At 40.8% G+C, this 24,519-nt stretch overlaps 1 protein-coding gene across 2 annotated transcripts in view; it reads left to right on the plus strand.

Moving 5' to 3' along the window:
• LOC149451053 (tight junction protein 2-like) overlaps positions 1 to 24,519 on the plus strand; it is a 164,865-nt gene that overhangs the window by 102,245 nt on the left and 38,101 nt on the right. For both annotated transcript variants that reach the window (XM_089691048.1, XM_089691047.1), the window contains 6 exons: positions 1,455 to 2,043; positions 7,250 to 7,353; positions 14,372 to 14,525; positions 15,412 to 15,517; positions 16,009 to 16,160; positions 23,477 to 23,552. In XM_089691048.1, the coding sequence (XP_089547174.1) occupies positions 1,455 to 2,043; positions 7,250 to 7,353; positions 14,372 to 14,525; positions 15,412 to 15,517; positions 16,009 to 16,160; positions 23,477 to 23,552 (1,181 nt within the window). The remainder of the gene's footprint in view (positions 1 to 1,454; positions 2,044 to 7,249; positions 7,354 to 14,371; positions 14,526 to 15,411; positions 15,518 to 16,008; positions 16,161 to 23,476; positions 23,553 to 24,519) is intronic.

The raw sequence follows: 24,519 nt of genomic DNA on the forward strand, positions 1-24,519 counted from the left end.
GATGTAGTTCAAACCGCATCCAATCCCCATGTATGAACCAGCATTGAATGAAAGCATACTAAAAATGTTTTCATAGTTTCATAATCTTTTTCTGTGTATTTATTTATTTACATAACTCATTTCCTTTGGTGCAGTGTTAGCATATTAAAACAATGCCAAAATAATGCTAAATTTAAGTGATAAATATCGCAAACTTATATATTTAACACATTCGGTAAATAACAAATTTTTTTAAGTGAATTGACTTCTTTTGAGATAAATGGCGCATGAGTTACTTTAACTCAAAAAATCATGTGGCACTTATCTCATAGTGAATTCACCCCTAATACACCTTTAAATTGGATATAAACCCTCAGATTCAGTAATCAGATGTAGACAATATTGTCCTAAAAACTGTGAAGCCCAAAAATTTCTTTTTATGTTAGATTAAGCAAACGATTAAATCCACTGTCGTGGTTTTCTTTTTCTTTTCATTTTTTTGCTATTTCCCATGGGGGAGATTTTCCCTTCCCTTCCTGTTCTGGGGACACAACAGAAAATGAAAGATAATCTCTTTGAAGTGAATGGAGAGTTGTAACAGCAGAGTGGTAATGTGGAGTAACAGGTGTCCGCATTTTGGAGCATTATCACTCAGTTCTTGCTCTGGTGTCCTCTTTTTCCATCATTTTCTGAGTGACAATGCCTGCAGGATAAATAGAGGGGTGTGAAAAATGCATTTTGTTCACAATCCATTAGCGCCTCTCTGAAGAGGCAAAGCAATGTATTTATACATGAATGTAAAGACCTGTATGTAAATGTTTAATACTCATGCGAGTTCTCATTTTAAGTGGCTGTCAGTGCCGGTAATTTAATGCAGGTGCCTCTTTGGCCTTGAGCGAGTAGCTGTAAAGAATGGCAAATATAAATAACTACAGGTGGGAATGGCCAAAAAAAATTTCATATTTAAATGGGACTGTGTCTCTGTGCTGTAATGGGAGGTAAGGTAAATACTTTAAATTTGTGGTGATAAACCCCAGACAAGAGGGTGCTGGGTTTTTAATATTTTGAGATTTATTTTTAATGAGGTAGAGAAGCATGCTGTTGGGCTACAAAGTATGCCCTTCCTTGTGAAATAGTCATAACTCTTCATCTTGACAGTGGTTTGTTGATTTCACAGAAGGGATTCATTGTGTTGGTGTGCGTAGGTGAATTCACAGGGACAAGTCACAAGATCACAATAAATTATGGCAACTACAGTAGATATGGAAAGACTTTTAAGAAAGCTCCAAGCATTGCTTGTTGGCATGGGCTTAATATACAAATTGTATCTTGATTAAAAAAAAAAAAAGCAGTAACTGACTCAAATACACAGCTGTTAGGGGAGCAAACCAACTTTTTAGAATGCCATTCTCTTTATTAACATTGTTAGTCTACTTTTTATCATGTTTTGACCATCTCCTGGGTTTGCTAAATAGGTGGTGAAAAGACCTCGGAAATTTCAGATTACAGCATCAAGGCGGACCCCTTCTCCTGAGCCTGACCCTAGAGCCTTTGAGACTCTTGATGATGATGGACATTTTGACCGCAGAAGTGCATACAGTGGTTACAGCGAGAGCTGGCAAAGTGGAAGTGGCCGGCGCAGCAGGGAATCCAGTCCAGACCGAGGCTATGGAAGAGATCAGGAAAGAGGTCGATCTTATGATAAAGAGCCGGATTATGTCCGGGGAAGGAGTAGAGAACGAAACCTAGATGATAACTACAGACGGGAACGCAGTCGTGGTAGGAGCATTGATCGGGACTTGAGTGAAGAACGCAAATATAGGAGGGATCGGGGAAAGAGCGTGGACAGGGAAGAGTCATTTGAACAAAGTTACAGTGGGGACTATAGCCCAGAAAGAGGAAATATTCAGAAATCTCAAACCGACTACAGAATTGAAAAAGACCTGCTTCACCGCAGTCGAGATAGACTTCAGTCCCACAGTCCGTCGCCCGAACTGCATGCAGCACGAAAGGGTCAGGAAAAACCCGTCAGTGTACTCCTTGCCAAAAAGAAAAAGAATGAAGGTAAAGATTTCAATTTCTTCCTCAATACATATGCAGATTGTTTACACAGTTAGAGGTTTTTTTATTTGTACTGCAATATATTGTGATTTAATTTATAAATAAATTCAAGTCATAAAATCATTTGATTTTCAGAGCTAAAGAAACTGGCTTCTTTTTAATATTTATTATGTATGTTTTGTATAAATAGCGCTGCACCATTTTTTCATATTTTAACAAACGTGAGTGTGTTTAGTGGTAGCTGGCTGTGTGTGTGTGTGTGTGTGTGTGTGTGTGTGTGTGTATTTTTTTTAATTGATGATATTTTTTAATCAAGCAAACTTTTTTTTAATGAGGGGAACAGACATGCAGGCACATCACATATTCAATATAAACAAACACAGGTCGATTAGACAAGCAAGTAATGCTTAATGTAGATTGTAGAGCCTTTGCTGTAGGCAAGGAAAGGAGGACAAACATAATAACAACCAACATAATAGATTTACAGAGAATTAATCATTCCTCCTACTCCTCCTCCTCTTCCTCCTCTTCACAATTAAACATAGAGTCAAGCCATTTATCCCAAACTTTTTGATATTTAGCAGGGCATCCTCTACCATATAGGAAGGTCATCTATATTCATAAAGTACTATTTACCGCAGCTACCCACTTTGAAAACTTAGGCGACAGCGCCTGCAACCACATACGAGCAAGCAATAATGTAGCCACATATAGCGTCTCTTGCAAAAAAAAGAGTCTGAAATTTGTCGGTTTCTGAACTAGGAAGACCGAGTAGGCACTGCTTAGGGCAGAGGGTAAGGGGAGAGCCCATCTTGTCATGAAGGAATCAGACCACCTGAGACCAGTAACCCCGAATCAGAGGACAGGACCATATTAAATGAAAAAATGTCCTATCCGGGTCCCCACATTTTAGGCAAAGTGGGCTATATTGTGGCCTGTATTTAGACAATCGAATTGGTGTCAAGTAGGTTCTATGTATAATATATAACTGAGTGAGATGGTCCAACAACCTCGGGGAAACCATCTTAGTCAAGGACAACACCTCCCACATTTCATCATCCAGCTCCCCTACATCCGCCTCCCAGCAGGTTTTAAGGCTTTATGCCAATGATGATGCAGAAGGTGAGAGTAGAGCATTCTGGAATGTGGACGTAAGTTTCTTGGGATCCAGGCGTCCCATTGAAAAAATAGGTAACCCAAAATAAAACCAGCAAAAAATAAAAAAGGGAAGTGGAGAAAAGAAGGAAAAGAAAAATAAGGAAAGGGAAAATGAAGAGAAAAGGGAAGGAGGCACAGAGAGAGGAAAGTGAGGAAGAGAGAAGGAAGAAAGATGAGGAGTGGAAGAAAACCGAAGAGGGGAAGAAGAAAAAAGCAAGTGGGCAAAGAGAGGGAAAAGAAGAGAAAAGAAAAAAGAATAAGAAACATGGGAGAAGTATAGGAGAGAGATGGGAGAAGAGAAAGGAACAGAAGAAAAAAGGGGAACCAGGTAGAGGGAGGGAACACCAGACATCCAGAGAGGAAGGACCCAAGACTCACAAAAAGGAATTAAAAGAAAAGAAGATAGGAGCTAAAACTGAAATATGAAACGTGTCAAAAGAAAATAGAAGGGAGAAGGAGAGGGAAAGGAGCTAATACAAATGGTGGGAGAAGGGAGAGAGGAATAATGAAGACTAGGAGTAATAATAGGGGAGGCAAAGACAGTGAGATGCACTAACGAGGCACCGGGCTAGGGAGACATGAAACATAGTAACAGAGACTGTCCCAAAAAAAACAAAAATATATCAGGCCGGAGTAGGTCCTGGTGCTGTTTGCTGGTCTAGCCAGGCCAGCACCGATTCTGGTTCTTCAAAGAAGTGAGCCTTGTCATCCCTCACGACTCGAAGTCTAGGAGGGAAAAGCATAGCAGAGGACACATAGTGAACCCGAAGTTGTCTCTTAGCCTCCACGAATTGCACACAATGTTTTTGGACCTCTGCCAAAAAGTCTGCAAAGACCGTGACCCTGGCATTCAGGAGCAGAATGCTTCCCTTTTCCCTGCTGAGGCGAAGAAGTGTCCCGGTCCAGACAGTTCAGAAATTTGGCAATAAACGTACGTGGTGGCACTCCCTTGGGTGGAGGCCTAGAGGCCAGGTGATGGGCGCGCTCCACCATGAAAGTAGGGGAGAACGCCTCCCTGCCATAGATGGTAGTGAATAGCGACTCCAAGAAAGAGGCCGGGTCGTAACCCTCCACATTCTATGGCAGACTAACGAACCTAAGATTGCATCAGCGAAGCCTGTTTTCCATATCATTTTGCTTCTGTAGCACTGTGTATGAAGCTGGTGCTGCAGGCGCTCGGTAGTGACTTGTAATGGCGGCAATTTGTCCTCCACGTGACTAAGCTGCGCTTCCGCCACCGTGACCCGCTCCCGGAGTTTTTGTAAATCTTGTCGAATAAGTGAGATATCTATCTTCACCTCCTCAATCTTGCAGGTTAAGGTACTCTGGCAGTTAGAGATCACCTCCAGCATCTTACTAGTGTCAGACTTCCCCCAGAGACAGAGGCCTCGGCGCCATCTTCCCCCACGATGTCCCTCTCCTTATAGCGAAACTCATCAAGTTTACCGCCAGCGTCGGCACCCTTCTTTGGCGGCAACATAGCACAAGGAGATGGAGAGGAGTTTAGCAGACGTAGCGGGCGTTAGTGTGAGCAGGATAGTTGTCAGGATCAATGGAAACGGATGAGTCTCGGACGGAGCTCCCAGAAGTGCACCCTACGCCATGCTGCTCCTGGCCACGCCCCCCCAATTGATGATATTTTAGTTGCGCACACAGTCTTTTAGTTTTGTATATTTCAAAGGTTTGTGGCCAGGTCCATGGACTTCTGGGCAAAAGCATCAGATGCTCTGGTGACTCCTTGGCATATGTACTGCCTGATCTATACTTTCACGTCTAAAACTCCTCCCTCAGTTGTTATCCAGAATCCAGTGAGAGGGCATTCTGGTCCCTCCAGACTGCCTGCACAAGGCTTGGTCTGCGGATCTTGTTTGGTTGGTCGCAGATGCTCCATGACTCCTTTCCCTTTCCTTTTCCTTTCTTTTCCTTTTTCTTACTTTCTTTTCCTTTTTCTTCCTTCTTTTCCTTTTTCTTCCTTCTTTTCCTTTTTTCTTCCTTTTTTCCTTTTTCTTCCTTTTTTTTCTTTCTTCGTTCCTTTTTTTTTCTTCCTTCTTTCCTTCTTTTCTTCTTTTCTTCCTTCTTTCTTTCCATCCGTCCATCAGTATGGCTGTGTCCTTCATTGAACAGAAGATAAAACAGGACTTTTGTTACTTGCCATAAAATCCGTTTCTCTAACTTAATTGAAGTGTATAGCACCCACCCAGTTTTCTTTGGCTGTCTCGGTGTGCATGTCCTATACTGCAGGCTACTAACTGATTTCCTTGCTGGAGATGGGGGGGGGGGGGTTTGGCCACATCTAGAGGGCTGCCCCGAGTAGGATTTTAGTTGCATCTAGCATCCTGTTCATGACAGATGGATTTGATTTTGCCACTTACAGAAACTATGGCTGTGTAAAAAAAAAAAAAAAAAAAAAAAAAAAAAACAAAAACAAAAAAAAAAAACCTTTTTTTTTGCACTTTCTAGAAAGGTGATAGGATAAAAAAAAACGGAACACCCCTTTAAGAGAGGTCCAGTCACAGGACATCCATTCACTACTGTATAACATTTGAAACCTGCTCCATTGGGTTTCAAATGCTTGGGACTAGTTGGTTTATTCTCTTACGAGGCATACAGATTGTGTTTTGGGTAACTGTCAAGGTCCTACCTTTCCTCAGACCTTGTGCTGCTCCATGTGCTGGCATCCATCTTAGGTGTCTGCAAAGCATTGTGGGATCCTTTATACTTTCAGCCCTCTGCAGCTCCTCCCCCAGGAGGTGGTGGCTTATCACATATAAGTCTGCTGTTTGTGGCTGTCCATTGCATTTGTGTCCTGTCTGCTGTACAACAGCAAGCTCCTGTTTAGCTACTCATTGCTTTCCTGGATACCGACTCGGCTTTGGCTAAGACTCCTCCTGGCTTCTGACCCCGGCTCTGGCGACCATTCTTCCTGGCTCCTGATCCCGGCTCTGGCGACCATTCTTCCTGGCTCCTGATCCCGGCTCTGGCGACCATTCTTCCTGGCTCCTGATCCCGGCTCTGGCGACGATTCTTCATGGCTCTTGACCCCGGCTTTGGCTACGATTTCCGCTGTTGGACTTGCATAGACTTGTCTTATTTTTATATTACTAAACCTACCTTTTAATTGCACCTCCTTGTGTGTCTGGCTCCTCGCTCCCTGACAGTAACATCTACATTTCCATTGGTGTCTGAGGCTGGCAGAGTGTTTTTTTTTTTTTTTTTTTTTTTTTTTTAATTTGAATATTTATTGATTTTCAAAATATTAGGAAAATTAAAATCTACAATATAAATTCTTTACATTCATAGAACAACAATATCTAACTTGTACATTCACTTCCCATATTTTCCTTATTTCTCCCAACCCCCCATTAATAAAATCCGAAGTCACCCCCCACCCTTCAACTACCGCTCTTTGGCAAGAGAGAAAGAGGCTCTAAATCGTGCTCTCACCACAGGGGCAGGAAAAAGAGAGGCCTTATTCTCATCCACTCAACCTTGATCTAAACTCTTCCCATTTTTTCCATTTTGCATGGTATATCACCAAACCATCTTCCTGGGTATAAAACAGTTTCTCTAATCTTACAATATAGTCCACTCTATCTATCCAGTCTTGTTTTTTTGGGGCTTCTACTTGACGCCAAAACTTTGGAATCAATCCCTTGGCTGCATTTAAAAAGTACCATGCTCCTGATTCTTTATATTTATTTACTGTTATTTCTGTATTATGTAAAAGGCAGGGTCCAGACTAATATCAATTTCTGTAATCTTTCTAATTTGGTGTACCACTTTTCTCCAGTCTGAGGTGTGTCTGAGGCTGGCAGAGTGTTTTCATCTCTGCACAAAAAAAAAAAAGACTTGACTTTACGGGCATGTTGGCAGTGGCTTCAGGAGACCAGACCTGGTCTGCAACTGGAAAATAACACTTCTGCTGAGGGAGACCACTTTGTAGAAAACTCCTTTTAAAAGCCCTGGATATTGACATTTTATTTAATAAATATGCTTGCGTATCCTTAGAAAGTATATACTGTATATTGGTATGTCCACTTTTATTTTTCAGAATTTGGTTTGCGTCTGGGCAGCCAGATATTCATTAAGGAAATGACAGACGCTGGTTTAGCAACAAGAGATGGAAACTTGAATGAAGGAGACATTGTTCTTAAAGTGAGTATCTTGGTATTCTATTTATGAAGATGTGTATGATTGTTGTTCCATTGCAGACAGAATTCCAGTGGTACACGTACTGTATGTTTACATTGAGAGGTTTTCGACTGCCTTTACAAAATCCATTAAATCATATCAATATAACTAACCATTGAACCAATGCTTCATCACAAGGTACATCATTTTACCATTTGGCTACCCTCAAAAACTTTGTCACACTAGTCTAGAATACTTCTGCGCAGGTACCTCCACCTCATGCTTTTCTTATTCTCCTTAGACCCAGTCAAGTTTTCCCTTGAAATAATTGTTGTGTGACTAGGGACAATGGGGCTAATCTTGTAACAGACAGCCATGGTCTTCATCATTTGTTAACGCAGTCTTAAACCCAAATCTAAAAATGTAATATATTGCAGCTTACCAATCAGATAGTGGTGGCTGCATCAGTTTTCTTTTCTTAAGCTTTTTTCCCCTTTGTTTTCACCTGGTGGTTTGGCCAGTAACATACTGTACCTACTGTTTTAGAGTTCCCCCACTTTGGATGAATGAGCACAGGGACACCTATAGACAGCAGCATTGTCAGTCTTGACGGAAGGGGAGAGTAAAATGGACTAGCAGATTTAAATACACTAACAAATTGAAGCCAAAATTCCAGTTAATACTTTGTAAGCAGTTACAGTGAACGTTTTTTCCTTCTTTTGGGGTAAAGGTTTTACCGAAATAGATAAAAGCTGATCGTTGTAAGCACTTGTCAGTGGTAAATGCTTTGTCCCAGATACATTCTGCTGGAGAGCTTGTTCTTTTGAAAAACAGACTTACTGGTGGATCACCAGATGAAAATAGAAGAAAGCCTAAAAAAGAAAGCAAACACAGCCATCACGTAAAATAATTGGTAAGCTGCAATATAATGTTTGCTTTTGGTTTAATACTGCTTTAAACTTCTGGGAACATCCCCTCTGTTGAAAGATTAGTGTTTCTTTTAGGAGTATAGAGTTTACCTGACTACACCACTCTTCCACGGTGGGAGGGTAGGTGTGGAGATAACCACTATAAGCTTTCGAGCCAGGAATAAAAGCTTAGAGACAGAAGCTAAAATTTCTGTGTGACATAAATCTTCATCCAGACTCCTAATAGGTAAACAAGAGGTTCTTGAGCTATAGTTGTTTTATATGTCCTATTGATGGTACTCACAATAGCCTCCAGTATCTGAACAGTTAGGACCTTTCCAGAGCTTGGCTGTTTCTCCCTGACATGTCGGATGTCTTGGGTTATCTCTAAGATGCCACCGAAAAAGTTTTTTAAGGGTGCGGTATACTCTATGTGCAATAAAAACGAGTAGGTGACAAGGAGACCATGGCATTCTATGCATGAAGGTAAAAAACCTTCTGTGTGCCCCCCCCCCCCCCCCCCCGATACCTCAGCCCGATCCTGATTAAGCAGTGTGCATGAAAGGAGGCAGGGCTGAGCCACAGCTCTGTGTGTGAACGGCTTGTTTGGGTGCCCCCAGAGCAAGCTGCTTGCTCTGGGGGCACTTGGCAGGAGGGAGGGGTCTGGATCTCTAGCGGGGGGACCCGAGAAGAGGAGGATTCGGGCTGCTCTGTGCAAACCCATGTGTGGCACATAAACAGAAATGAGATGTTTCACCTTTATGTTGGAGAGGTTGTGGGAATAAGGGAACAATAACACATACAGTGGGGCAAAAAAGTATTTAGTCAGCCACCAATTGTGCAAGTTCTCCCACTTAAAAAGATGAGAGAGGCCTGTAATTGGCATCATAGGTAGACCTCAACTATGAGAGACAAAATGAGAAAAAAAATCCAGACAATCACATTGGCTGATTTGGAAAGAATTTATTTGCAAATTATGGTGGAAAATAAGTATTTGGTCACCTACAAACAAGCAAGATTTCTGGCTCTCTCAGACCTGTACCTTCTTCTTTAAGAGGCTCCTCTGTCCTGCACTCATTACCTGTATCAATGGCACCTGTTTGAACTTGTTATCAGTATAAAAGACACCTGTCCACAACCTCAGTCACACTCCAAACTCCACTATGGTAAAGACGAAAGAGCTGTCGAAGGACACCAGAAACAAAATTGTAGACCTGCACCAGGCTGGGAAGACTGAATATGCAATAGGCAAGCAGCTTGGTGTGAACAAATCAACTGTGGGAGCAATAATTAGAAAATGGAAGACATACAAGACCACTGATAATCTCCCTCGATCTGGGGCTCCACGCAAGATCTCACCCCGTGGGGTCAAAATGATCACAAGAACGGTGAGCAAAAATCCCATGACCACACGGGGGGACCTAGTGAATGACCTGCAGAGAGCTGGGACCAACGTAACAAAGGCTACCATCAGTAACACACTACGCCGCCAGGGACTCAGATCCTGCAGTGCCAGACGTGTCCCCCTGCTTAAGCCATTACATGTCCGGGCCCATCTGAAGTTTGCTAGAGAGCATTTGGATGATCCAGAAGAGGATTGGGAGAATGTCATATGGTCAGATGAAACCAAAATAGAACTGTTTGGTAGAAACACAACTCGTCATGTTTGGAGGAGAGAGAATGCTGAGTTGCATCCAAAGAACACCATACCTACTGTGAAGCATGGGGGTGGCAACATCATGCTTTGGGGCTGTTTCTCCGCAAAGGGACCAGGACGACTGATCCATGTACAGGACAGAATGAATGGGGCCATGTATTGTGAGATTTTGAGTGCAAACCTCCTTCCATCAGCAAGGGCATTGAAGATGAAACGTGGCTGGGTCTTCCAACATGACAATGATCCCAAACCTACCGCCCAGGCAACAAAGGAGTGGCTTCGTAAGAAGCATTTCAAGGTCCTGGAGTGGCCTAGCTAGTCTCCATATCTCAACCCTATAGAAAACCTTTGGAGGGAGTTGAAAGTCTGTGTTGCCCAGCGACAGCCCCAAAACATCACTGCTCTAGAGGAGATCTGCATGGAGGAATGGGCCAACATAACAGCAACAGTGTGTGCCAACCTTGTGAAGACTTACAGGAAACGTTTGACCTCTGTCATTGCCAACAAAGGATATATAACAAAGTATTGAGATGAACTTTTGATATTGACCAAATACTTATTTTCCACTATAATTTGCCAATAAATTCTTTCCAAATCAGCCAATGTGATTGTCTGGATTTTTTTTCTCATTTTGTCTCTCATAGTTGAGGTCTACCTATGATGCCAATTACAGGCCTCTCTCATCTTTGTAAGTGGGAGAACTTGCACAATTGGTGGCTGACTAAATACTTTTTTGCCCCACTGTATATGGTGGGAATGTCCTAAAATACAGTAGTATTGGCAGGAAATAATCCAACATATCCAGGAGATATTTGGGATCACCATACAGAAAGACCTGGGGGTGTGTTTATTTTACAATATTGACCCTTCAGTGAAACTGTATAAAAATAGGGTGTTATATAATTTAATCAGTGTGGCTGAGGGCCTGATTTTGGCAAGTCCAAGAAAATATACACAGGATGGAGGAGTTATATCATATGGAGGAGGATAAAATGGAACAATTTAGGAAAACATGGAGTCGTTGGTCAGATTTTAAAACATCTAAAAGATATGCAGAATTAGTTGGAGTTTATGGTGAAAAGTGTGTGAGAGTAAGATGGAGTATTTGAAAGAGAGAGTGGAGGTAGGAGGGAAGGGACATGAATATAGACAGAAAAACATGGGAGGAAATAGAAACTAGGAAACAGGATATGGCCAGGGGTAATTGGATGGTGGGAGGATGGGCGGGGTAGGGTATAAGGTATTGCAAAATGGAATTTATGTTTTATGTGAATTGTATGAGTACAAGGTTGTTCTTCTGTTTTTGTATTGAAAAATGTAATAAAAGATATAATAATAATAATATAAAAAAGAAACGTAGAAATTTATTTTCCTTTTTAAATGACTGCTTCTGTCATTTACAGTGGAAGACTCATGAAAAATAATTTGTGTTTTAAGTCCACTTCAAGGGAAAGCTCCAGCTTCCTAGACAAAGTATACATTCTAATTGCTACACAAGTTATTTGTAACATTAATGTCTAGTGCTGAAGGATTCTGATACCATTCCTTACATACACCATACTTACAGTGAAACTTTGGCATTGATATTGAAAATGACTGAAAACTTGTTTTATTTGGAGATCATGATCATATGAAGCTATTTATTATCACATAGTTGTTTGACTCCTTTTTAAATCATAATAACAGAAATCACCCTGATCATAAGTTTATATTCGTTGGAATGTTTGGCCTTAGTACAGACACACAAGATGACGCACACTTGTTAAAATGGCAATTAAAGATTAATTTCCCACATTTGTGGCTTTTTAAATTATATAGTGTGTGTGTAGTCAGCGTGTTTGTTAGCTCTCACGTGGATGCGCTGAGCAGGCTAGATACTGAGCCACGGAGAGCAGAAAAGAACTGTCAAAAGACCTGTGTAACAAGGTAATAGAACTTTATAAGGATTAAAAATGATATAAAAAGATATCCAAAGCCTTGAATATGCCAGTCAGTACTCTTCAATCACTTATTAGAAGTGGAAAATCTGGGGATCTTGATTCGAAGCTAAGGTCAGGTAGACCAAGAATGATTGCAGCCACAACTGCCAGAAGAATTGTTCGGGATACAAAGAAAAATCCACAGGTAACCTCAGGGGAAATGCAGGCTTCTCTGGAAAAAGACAGTATAGTTGTTTCAAGGAGCACAATATGGCCTCACTTGAACAAAAATGAACTGCATGGTCGAGTTGCCAGAAAGAAGCCTTTTCTGTGCCAATGCCACAAAAAGGCAGATTACAATATGCCCAACAACACCTTGACACGCCTCACAGCTTCTGGTACACTGTATTCTGGAGTTACGAGACCAGAATATAATTTTATGGTCACAACCATAAGTGCTATGTTTTCAGAGGGATCAACAAGGTCTATAGCGACAAGAATACCATCCCCACTGTGAAGCATGACGGTGGCTCACTGATGTTTTGGGTGTGAGCTCTAAAGGCACAGGAAATCTTGTCATATTTGATGGCAGGATGAATGCAGTAAGTTCTCAGAAAATACTAGCAGACTATTTGCATTCTACTGCAAGAAAGCTGCTCATGGGACACTTTTGGACTTTCCAGCATGATAATGACCCTAAGCACAAGGCCAAGTTGACCCTTCAGTGGCTATAGCAGAAAAAGTTGAAGGTTCTGGAACAGGGGCGAACTGACCACTCATGGGGCCCCCGGGCAATAACGGATCATGGGGGCCCTGTGTACTCGCCCACACTCAAACTACACCCAAAAAAGCCTATGAAAGGTACCAGGGGCATCTCATGGGGCCCCTTACTGAGCTCGGGCCCTCGGGCACTGCCCGAATTTCAGAATGGTCAGTCCGCCCCTGTTTTGGAATGGCCATCACAGTCTCCTGACCGTATTATCATCGAGACACTCTGGGAGGATCTCAAACGTGCGGTTCATGCAGGACAACCAAAGACTTTGCATGACCTGGAGGCATTTTGCCAAGACGAATGGGCAGCTATATCACCTGCAAGAATTCTGGACCTCATAGACAATTATTACCAAAAACTGTACACTGTCATTGATGCTAAAGGAGGCAATACACAGTATTAAGAACTTAAGATATGCAGACTTTTGAACAGGGGTCATTTCATTTGTTTACTTGTTGCTATGTTTTGTTTTATGATTGTGACATTCTGTTATGACCTACAGTTGAATATAAATCCCATAAGAAATAAGAGATATGTTTTGCCTGCTCACTCATGTTTTCTTTAAAAATGGAATGTGCTTTGCACTCTGGTTAACATTGTTCATTGAAAGTCTTAAAAATATGTCAACCCTACATTTCATATTCCAGATATGTGCCCGCTGTGCCATATACTTGTAAAGTATCCTGTTCTCTTTGTATTGCTTTCTTTGGGTGAAACCCCTGGTGTTCCTGCCAGTCCCTCTGCTTTCCTATTAAAAACTGACCACACTACTCAGGAGAGAACAGAGTGGTCAGTTTTCTGGCTGTACTGGAACTCTGACCGCTTTTCTCCAGTGATCACACTTGTGCTGAAATGCCCCCTCTGCACAACTATTCACTGGGAAGACCAGCGTACCACTGTTTCTCCTCCCTGAGCTCCTTAAGCAGCTGAAAACCAGAGGGTATGTGATCACTAAAAAGAGGGGACAGAAGGTAGGTATTATGTTTTTTTTTTTAGATGTATATACAAATGTTTTGCCATTCATTTCTATTTTGAACTGAATGATTTGTTTTACAAGGTGAGGATTTATATATTCTTTAAGACTACATTCATGTTTGCTTTATCTACTCGTCCAGCAACTCGTTTCATGGCTGCTACCTGCTCTAATACAGCTTGCGCACAAACACCTCCATATAATCCATTGCTTCATAGCTCTCTATACATTTATCTCTTTGTTCCTTATTTGCAAACTAAGTGCCTATCAGTGTTTTATTGTGCCTTCTACTTCCAGTCCATTAGTTGCACATTATTCTTACTAATATTATTATTCAGGACTTCTATAGTGCCATCAGTTTGTGCAGCACTTTACAATGTAAAGAGAGACTATATAGCTACACTACAATTAAAACAAGAGGATTAAGAGGGCCCTACTCATAAGCGCTTACAATCTAAAAGGGTGGATCTGCTCTGTCAGTATAACATTGACATTCCTTCTTTCCCTGCACTTTGCTGGCTTTGACTACAGTACAGTTTTACCTTCTCTTCTCCTAATAAACAACTGTTACATAAAAATATTGAAAAATAACAAGAAAAAACCTTCATTAAACTATGAATCACAACACCCACTCTCAAAATTACCGTTATTTCATGAATTCTCTTCTAGATATCACAGGTTAAGTTCAAATGAGGCCATGTTTGGCAAGTCAAAGTTATATCTTGTGGCTGCTCAGTAAAAAGGAAGGTAAAATGATAAATTAGCATTGCTGCTATAACAGCCATTAATAGCTCATTTTATTCTCCACTATAGATCAATGGCACTGTGACAGAAAACATGTCCTTAGCTGATGCACGGAAGTTGATTGAGAAGTCAAGAGGAAAACTGCAGCTGTTGGTGCAGAGAGATGTCCAACAAACTTTGATTAACGTTCCTTCTGTGCACGACAGTGACTCTGACATAGGAGGTGGGGACTGTTTTTTAATCTTTATTTTTAGGAATCTCATTATTTTAATACAATCTTTAATAACAGTAGCACAGTCTGTTTGGTTATATCAGTGCTTTTGCCACTGATGTTTTCACTGAGTGTAAACCACAATTAACCTATCGATGTCTAAAGTGATTTCATTCTTTAAAGTGGTGGTAAACTCAAATATAAATATATATATATATATATATTATACATATATAATTTATTTTTACCTCCAGGTAAGCTTATAATAAAGCTTACCTGTAGGTAAAATGCACGGGAGTGACGTCATGATGGCTTGGCCATTCAAGCATCTGCAGCTGGGGAACCCGGAAGAAAGCCCAGGTGCCGACGGAAGAGGTGACTGCTTGCCTGGCTCCGTTTCAAGGTAAGCCTTTAATAATGAGAAGTACTAGCACATTATGCCTTTGCCTTGCAGAGCGAAATACTTTTTTTTTCCCAGCTGTCCAACATATTGTTATGTCCATGTAGTGTTTTCTTTAATCAATATCTGTATCAATTTTGTCTTTACTCCCAGTAGATATTAGGAGAGAGAGGCAATGAAGTGTACTGCATATTGTGTTCATGTCTTTTATTTAAGGATCATATCTTGGCTCTCTAAGAGACCACTTATTTTTTCATATGTAGTCTCTTCCTTGTTGATCTGACCTGCAACATGCCATTCCTTGACTACTCACTTTCTTGTGCAGTTAGGTAGTATTTCAAGTTAGCAAAAAAGTAACTCTATTAGAATATTATTGTGGTGATTCTGCCACTGATTATGTGAGACTCATCTAACATGGTCCTAAAGTCTGTTGAAGTGTTTCAGGATGTTTTGTTCTTACTATCTTGGTTAAAGCATTTTTGTTTACAATGTCAACAGATATTTCCGAGATAGAATCCAATCGTTCTGGCTCCCCTGTGGAGGATTTGAAATTGCACCACTCAGACTCTCATTCTTCCAATGAGAAGCTAAAAGAAAAAGCAACGTAAGTAATATCATTCTTCCAGCTCCATATTGTGACTTAAGTTGGGTACACACTCGAAATTTCTTTTTTTTTTTTTTTTCGTTAAACCCAGTAGGTTAAACAAAAAAAGAAAAATTAAGAGATCACCATACTAACACAAGCAATGTTGGTGCGGCTATCCCCCCCACTGTGCCTTTGTGTTGTGGCAGAGGGACTGCCCCCCCGTCAGAACTCACCGATCAGCACTCGCAACCATTGGCTGCCAGCGCTTATAGGATGCTGGTTTTCCAGCATGTCCATTTGACAGAAGTCAGTTGTGAGATCGGCTTATGTAGAACAGACAGCCGTGCACATGGGCTGAAAGTTGGCCAGTTCTTATCGATACGACTGGTTTCGGACCATTTTCGGCCTATGTGTACAAGGCTTAAGGAATACCACAAGGTGGACATGGCAGCTATGGTAAAAAATGCCATAACCTCTGGCCTTTATGATATTTTCATGCTTTCTTTCAGCTCTAAGGAGGATCCACCCAACAGACTGACCAAGATGGGAGCCATGCCTACTCCTTTTAAAGTAGTGAACAGAGCTGAGAGCCCTGCTCCCGTTAGTGTAAGCCCAGTGGTTCCAGAGACCAGCCCAGAGCCAGAATCAGAAGACATTCCAGGTGAACAGTACCATAACTCTATTTCTACTTTTCTCATTAAGGTTACGTTATTGTTTCTTAGTGACATGCCTTCATGAATGTTCTTGGTGATTCTGAATTACCATATTTAGCAAAAAATTAAATCAACAGTGAGGTTTAGCCATGGTCAGCAAAATCATAACCAAGGCTACTATCAGTGGCGTCCCTAGGGGGGTGCGGGCCGCACCGGGTGACACCATCACAGGGGGTGTAGGAGCAGGATGCTAGCAGAGCTTCTGGGCTCTGTGTAGGTCCTGGCCAGTTATTGGGGTGATCCCGGATTCCCGGCACAGTGACAGCTGCCCCCGGTGTAGCAGTAAAATGAGTATCCCGTGAAGATATGTATCCCCTGAAGCAACTGCGCATGTGCCGGTTTCAGGCCGAAGAAGCCGATCACAGACTTTAGCACAGAGCTGCCACAGTTAACCCCTTACAGGCTGCAAAGGTTCAACCTATACGGGGTTAACTGATCTTGCAACCCATAGTGATATGCGGGATCAGCTTCAGCGGTTTGCAGCCTGTAAGAGGTTAACTGTGGCAGCTCTGTGCAAAAGTCGGAGATTAGCTTCTTCAGCCTGAAACCGGCACATGCACAGTTGCTTCAGGGGATACATATCTTCACGGGATACTCATTTTACCTCTTCACCGGCACCGCTCCTTCCTCTCTTTAGGGGGGACACCACGTGTTACCATGTGTTACAGCACCGGGTGACACCAACCCTAGGTAGAATTATCAGTAAATATAGTTACTTTGGACTTTTATTAGGTCAAAATCACATCATTTAACTTGCTCATCACTTTTTATCGCTTAAAAATACTATAGCTTTTACTAAGGTAAAGTATGTTGGTTTCATATTTCTTGCCAATGTTTGAATGCTAATAGAAACTTGTCACTGAAAATGTGCACAAATACGTGGAAGTTTCTGGATGTTATGTGACAACATAAAGAATTTTTTTAAAACTCGATTTCGTTACTTTGAATTTCCTTCTTTAACTTGACTTAGAAAAGTGTTTCTTTCCATGATCCAGTATTTTGCATGTATACTAATTAAGTGTTCTTGCATGGCAAGACCACTTACTGTTATCTCACATATATATTGTTATTATTATAGCCAAATTTACCACCCTAACTCCTCCCACAGTTTTTACACTACATAGACCGTAATATACCGAAACGTGCGGATTGTTCCCGATTGGTGTGCTATTACTTTGTGGAACGTTTTGCCGAATGGTTTACGAAATATCGGCGTTTTTATGGTGAAATTAGTCCCATAGGAATGAATGGCAGAATATTCAAAACTAGAGTGGGAGCTAACAAAAGCTAGAGTGTGAGCTGAAAAATCAGGACATGATTTCTAAACTGCCATCACTCCCTCCTTTTTAAGCCCACCTACAGAAATCTTATATCAAAACGTTCAGCTATCCCTGCTGCCACTAAAAATGCCCACGCCTAAGCCATAGTTCTGATAGTTTTCACAATATGACCATTTGTTTGCAACTCACGCCGCCCATTGAGATTCATTGAAACTCCACTCTAGCCACGTCAAATTTGAAGGGCAATTTCTAAACTGCGACTGTGCCTTCATTTTTAATATTTCAGAGACATATATAAAGCTCTTCGGTGTAGGATTTATAATTTTCAAACTACAACTGTTTGAAAAATGGCAACCACCAGTGAAGTGAGCAAGTTGGAGCAGTTTGTTTTTAACCACTCTTCTCTGCCCTTGCTGTACAGTGAGTTGCCATAGGAACCCAGGTGTGTGAGCAGGCAAGAACACTTCACACAATTTCCCCAGAAATTGTAGCTTTTCTAGTTTCATACTATTATACTAATACAACATTTAAATTAATCCTATAGGTAGGAACATTTAAAGAACATTTATCTTTGATTTTAGAAAATTACTTTTCTAAAATAAAAGAATATATGTTTTAGAGATTTGCCTGCGCTTTAAAATGCTGCCTTCTCTTTTTAAAAATGGTCCTTACTTACAACATTGCTTCTACTGTGGTCTCCCCATCTCCATCCTGCTTACATGGCAGGGTGTGCTGACAATTGGATGCATGTCCCAACGCTTCTCAGATAAGCACTCGGCTACAAGAACTTGGTCTGCCTAACCATGCATGTGCAGTCTGCTCTCTCACTTCAGTGGCTGAGATCAGCATTCTGCAAGATTGAGAAAGAGCAGACTGTATATGCAATGCTTGTTTGTGAGGTGTGGGGCCATGTATCCAATGGGGCGGAGAGGGGCAGCCCACAGTAAAAGCTGCATCAAAAGTAAGGGTAAGTTTTAAAAAATGGGGGGGGCAGCATTTTGCTGCAATGCTTATGATTCTTTTTTTTTAAGGTTAACTAACCTTTATATGATCCTTTTTCTGCATTAACTCTACAACTTACTCAAAATTAAAATGATAAATGCCAAGCAGCTATATACAATTGTGTTAAGCCCTCCTGATACAAGGTAGTAAGTGCCTTTATAGATGCAGCACTACCCATAAAAAAAAAAGCACTCAGCCCCCACCACAACAAACTGAAATAATATGCACACAAACAATATAATTACAACCACAGTATATAGGTGTGGCTGTGATTAAAATTAAAATGTGACAAGTATGTAAGTCCTTGCAATGTGAAAAACTATCAAATTCAGTCTTTATTCACCTTCAGGGATTCTTCCTTTTGTTGCGACTCTCTCTCCACTGACAATTCCACCCATGTGTGTGCCCTCCTAAAACTAAAAATGCTCTCGCCCAACCCTTTATTATTCTGTTTAGGGAAAGGTTTAAAAACTTGTGGTAGCTTCAAATCAAAGATCATTAATCTTTTAATTGAAGTGTGATCCGCCTTTTCCTGACACTGTCCCAGGTTATCGCTTGCAGTGGATTACAAAGCGCAGATTGTGTAAAAACATTTATGTATTTAAAAGTAAAAATGTCAGCTAGAAACATCTATGCAGACTATGTGCAACAGAGCATTTGTAGACGATAGCAGCAACTTCAGCATTTCTTTACAGGCACTGCACCAGCGTTCCCAATCGTAGTGCAGCTGGCATAGTTTTGTGCTGGAATTTTCCTCTCCTGCGTGAGCGTAGTACCACCCCTTGTGGCACATTTCAACGCTGGACTTTTTGGTTCTGCACTTTTTGTAATCTACTGCGGGATGTAACCTCAGGAAAGGCAGATCAGGCTTCATTCAAAGGATTCATGGTTCCTTGATTTTAAATTTCCACAAGCCTTATTTACCTTTCCCTAAACAGGTAAAGGGCTTAGTGAGTGTATTTTCAGTCCTGGGTGGAGGGCATAAACGTGGTTGGAATTTTCACTTGGGGAGTCACAACAAACGAAGAACCACTGAAGGTGGAATACAAGAAAGACTGAATTGATTTTTACACTGAAAGAACTTTGTCATGTTGTAACCATTGACACACCTATGTACTGTGGTTGTAATTATATTGTTTGTATGCTTATTAGTTAACATAATGGCGGTGGGGGTTGAGCATTTTTTTTTATGAGTAGCACTGCATCTATTAAAGGTTTACAGTAGTAATAAGATTGTATCAAACATTAGTAAACTTGTTATTGCTTGGTAATATAATAACCTCTAGATCTGGATTTCAACTGAAGGCACTGTGCAGACTTTCTGAGCATTGCCCAAAAACTCCCAAAACCTGGAGGAATGCTTAGCTGAATGTATCCTATTGCAATATAGCAATTATTCGCAGGAATCGTTTGCCACTTTTCATTAAAGTGATGCTGACTCTTGCACTCCTGTAACTCTTGCGAGGTGGTTAATATCACTGCTAATGTAGACAGAGCTAGCGTATTACATGCACCATTGGAAGGCTACTGTGTGCATTACAGCAGCTGTGTATATGGCATACTTGTGCTTGTTGTGTTTACAGGCTCTGGTGTTATCTGGCTACCTGTGTCTTTCTAAATTTGAGTATTGACTAGAGATGGGAAGGCCTGGAAAAAAACGCACTGGGAAAAAAAAAGTTTTTTTCAAAGCCTTTTTTTTTTTTTCCGGAAAAAATTGGAAAAAAAAAAGTGTGGAATTTTTTCTTTTACAATGATAAATAACATATCTATGACATGGTATTAAAACTATATATCATGAAAACCTTAATGAAAATTATTTTTGAGACTTTATGTAAAGTCTTAAATTATTGCAAGTTCTCTCAACTAAAGACAAGCAAATCCTGGAATACATACATAAAATTGGGTGCAGCGCTGATCATAAATAAATAAATATATGTAAAAAGGTGCTTAATTGCAGAAATTTGACCAATGACTTATTCAAATGAAACCATATAAAGGTGTTGATGGTATGAAATAAAGTGACATAAGTGTTAAAACATATGTAAACACACTGAATAAAGCGCACAATAGGAACCACATATAGTGGTTAAGGTGATAGGTGAATGTCCAATGTATTGAACGTGAGGATCACGGGGGATCTCAAAATAGGTATTCCAATTCCTTAATCCGGAGTGGTAAATGGTGTGACCGATATTAGGTAAATTGCGCACTCACCAGATGCACAATTTAATCACGCATTTGAGATATAACTGTCTCATCAGGTCAGCCAGATTATCCACTCTGGTGATAGTCAAGTTCCTGTTCCCTTCAGGGTCCTCCAATTAGTACCAGCAACGTCAGGTTTCCTCTAAGATAGGCTCTGTGAATGGTGAGACTCATAGAGAGCCTGCTCACACTGTCAGTGTCCTCTGGTGCACAGTGTACAGATCTGAATTATTTTAATTTTCAAATATTGTGAGAAGAAATAGTCTTTTCCAAATGCTGCAGGGTTGACAAAACACGTCCTGGCATGCCAGAGGTGGCCTAAAGACATTAAAAATACTTTATGGAATTAAATGATGAGGACCGTAATGAAAGTGCAAGTAGCTTTTCGCTCCAGAGTTCTCATTCCAGAAACAATTTCTGCTGCTTCTGGATCATCAGAAAGTGTTTCTTCACCAGCAGCATCCTCAAGTAAGGAAGTGTTACAAACCACTGCCTCCCAAAAATGCACAATCCCTTCATTTATAGATAAAATGACACCTGAAAACCAGGAGAACACTGATAAAGCTTTTTACAGAGCAATATATGCTTCTGGATCAACATTGCCAATAACTGAAAATGCATAATGGCAGGAAGCTTTTAAATTATGAGGGAAAGTAGGGTGATTACCTGTTCTCATATACAGTCAGGTCCATAAATATTGGGACATCGACACAATTCTAACATTTTTGGCTCTATACACCACCACAATGGATTTGAAATGAAACGAACAAGATGTGCTTTCACTGCAGACTGTCAGCTTTAATTTGAGGGTATTTACATCCAAATCAGGTGAACGGTATAGGAATTACAACAGTTTGCATATGTGCCTCCCACTTGTTAAGGGACCAAAAGTAATGGGACAATTGGCTTCTCAGCTGTTCCATGGCCAGGTGTGTGTTATTCCCTCATTATCCCAATTACGATGAGCAGATAAAAGGTCCAGAGTTCATTTCAAGTGTGCTATTTGCATTTGGAATCTGTTGCTGTCAACTCTCAAGATGAGATCCAAAGAGCTGTCACTATCCGTGAAGCAAGCCATCATTAGGCTGAAAAAAACAAAACAAACCCATCAGAGAGATAGCAAAAACATTAGGCGTGGCCAAAACAACTGTTTGGAACATTCTTAAAAAGAAGGAATGCATCGGTGAGCTCAGCAACACCAAAAGACCCGGAAGACCACGGAAAACAACTGTGGTGGATGACCGAAGAATTCTTTCCCTGGTGAAGAAAACACCCTTCACAACAGTTGGCCAGATCAAGAACACTCTCCAGGAGGTAGTTGTATGTGTGTCAAAGTCAACAATCAAGAGAAGACTTCACCAGAGTGAATACAGAGGGTTCACCACAAGATGTAAACCATTGGTGAGCCTCAAAAACAGGAAGGCCAGATTAGAGTTTGCCAAACGACATCTAAAAAAGCCTTCACAGTTCTGGAACAACATCCTATGGACAGATGAGACCGAGATCAACTTGTACCAGAGTGATGGGAAGAGAAGAGTATGGAGAAGGAAAGGAACTGCTCATGATCCTAAGCACACCACCTCATCAGTGAAGCATGGTGGTGGTAGTGTCATGGCATGGGCATGTATGGCTGCCAATGGAACTGGTTCTCTTGTATTTATTGATGATGTGACTGCTGACAAAAGCAGCAGGATGAATTCTGAAGTGTTCCGGGCAATATTATGTGCTCATATTCAGCCAAATGCTTCAGAACTCATTGGACGCCGCTTCACAGTGCAGATGGACAATGACCCAAAGCATACTGCAAAAGCAACCAAACAGTTTTTGAAGGGAAAGAAGTGGAATGTTATGCAATGGCCAAGTCAATCACCGGACCTGAATCCGATTGAGCATGCATTTCACTTGCTGAAGACAAAACTGAAGGGAAAATGCCCCAAGAACAAGCAGGAACTGAAGACAGTTGAAGTAGAGGCCTGGCAGAGCATCACCAGGGATGAAACCCAGCGTCTGGTGATGTCTATGCGTTCCAGACTTCAGGCTGTAAGTGACTGCAAAGGATTTGCAACCAAGTATTAAAAAGTGAAAGTTTGATTTATGATTATTCTGTCCCATTACTTTTGCTCCCTTAACAAGTGGGAGACACATATGCAAACTGTTGTAATTCCTACACCGTTCACCTGATTTGGATGTAAATACCCTCAAATTAAAGCTGACAGTCTGCAGTTAAAGCACATCTTGTTCGTTTCATTTCAAATCCATTGTGGTGGTGTATAGAGCCAAAAATGTTAGAATTGTGTTGATGTCCCAATATGTATGGACCTGGCTGTATAGTTGGAATGTTCTTAAGATATACAGTCCTTGTTTTTTTTTTTCCAAAAAAGTTTTATTGAAGATACAGTCCTTGTTATTCCATTTGTAATTAAAAAGCAAGTTTAGTTTATTTACTGAAATAGCTGTATTTTTATTTCAAGCATAATTCTTTTACATACACTGCATTTCACCTCCCCAGTGTAACAAAATAACTTTCAGTTTGTAAAACTACTCCACACTGATATTTATTTTTTCTATTTTTCCAAAATGTCCTTTTTTTCTTGGAAAAAAAACAGGGAGAAAAAAAAAGTTTTTTTTCCCATGGCTCCAAAATTTCCAGAAATTTGACATCTCTAGTATTGACACACCATTTTGGCTAATAAAAGTAACTACAAATATTGATGAAGGTCTTTGTTATTGTGTTTCTACATGATTTCATTCTAAAAATAGGATTTCTGTTTTTCTAGTTCACATAGTAGAAAAGCTTGTAGTGATTCGAAAGCAGTTTCTGCAGCCCAATCCTGAAGATTTGGAGATCTATGGGTATGTTTTTTGAATTGTATCAGAAAACCTGTCATCATTTGTTGAAAGGAACCGTGTCTTAAACCTACCATTCACATGTACAACTTGGCTCGAGTGCCAAGTTGGAGGTAAATGGCAGGGAAACTCGGCTTGCTCTGCTGTTGCTGGCATTTTCAAATGGAAAGAGGCAATGTATGTGCAGATACATGTAGATAAGATGTACAGTAACCCATAGTAACCACTCAGATTTTGGTTATTCACTGTCAAAAAAGGTAAATGTATATTCTTGCTGATTTTTATAGCTTATTGCTCTTTAGCTTAAAGTGGTTCTAAATGCTCAATGTTTTTTAATTACATGTATTCTATGCATGAAGGTAAAAATCCCTCTGTGTGCAGCAGCCCCCGCTTAATCCTTACCTGAGCTCCATCTGATCTAGCAATGTTCTCGACAGCCTCTGCTGTCTGGGGACTCTTTGTCCTCATTGGCTGAGGCAGCAGCAGGAGCTCATTGGCTCCTGCTGCTGTGAATTACAGCTAGTGAGCCAATTAGGAGAGATTCGGCTCAGGAACCAGCTCACAGCGGTGCCCCCAGGCTGAATGGCTTTCCCTAGGGTCATTGCTCGAGGAGGAGAAGCCAGGAGCATCGACGGGACCCGAAAAGAAGAGGATCGGGGCTGCTCTGTCCAAAGCCACTGCACACAGCAGGTATGTATAGACATGTTTGTTATTTAAAAAAAAAAATTGAAGCTTTAGTGTCACTTTAAAGTTGAATGCAACACAAAGAGCTAGATACACAACTGAAATATATAAGTATACAGAAGCTGTTTATTAAAGGAAATGTAATTTTGTCTTATGGTTTACACAGCCATGTCAGAAAATACAGTCAGGTTGGTAAGAAGACTTTTCTCGGCAGCACCCTATGCAATAATTCTTGATCATCTTCATGATGGCATTCGATTGGTGTTTATCTGCCTGTAATTTAGCATAA

Source organism: Staurois parvus, unplaced genomic scaffold (genome assembly GCF_062004578.1).
Source record: "Staurois parvus isolate SC_StPar_1 unplaced genomic scaffold, SC_StPar_1.0 ptg000549l, whole genome shotgun sequence".
Taxonomy (NCBI): Eukaryota; Metazoa; Chordata; class Amphibia; order Anura; family Ranidae; genus Staurois; species Staurois parvus.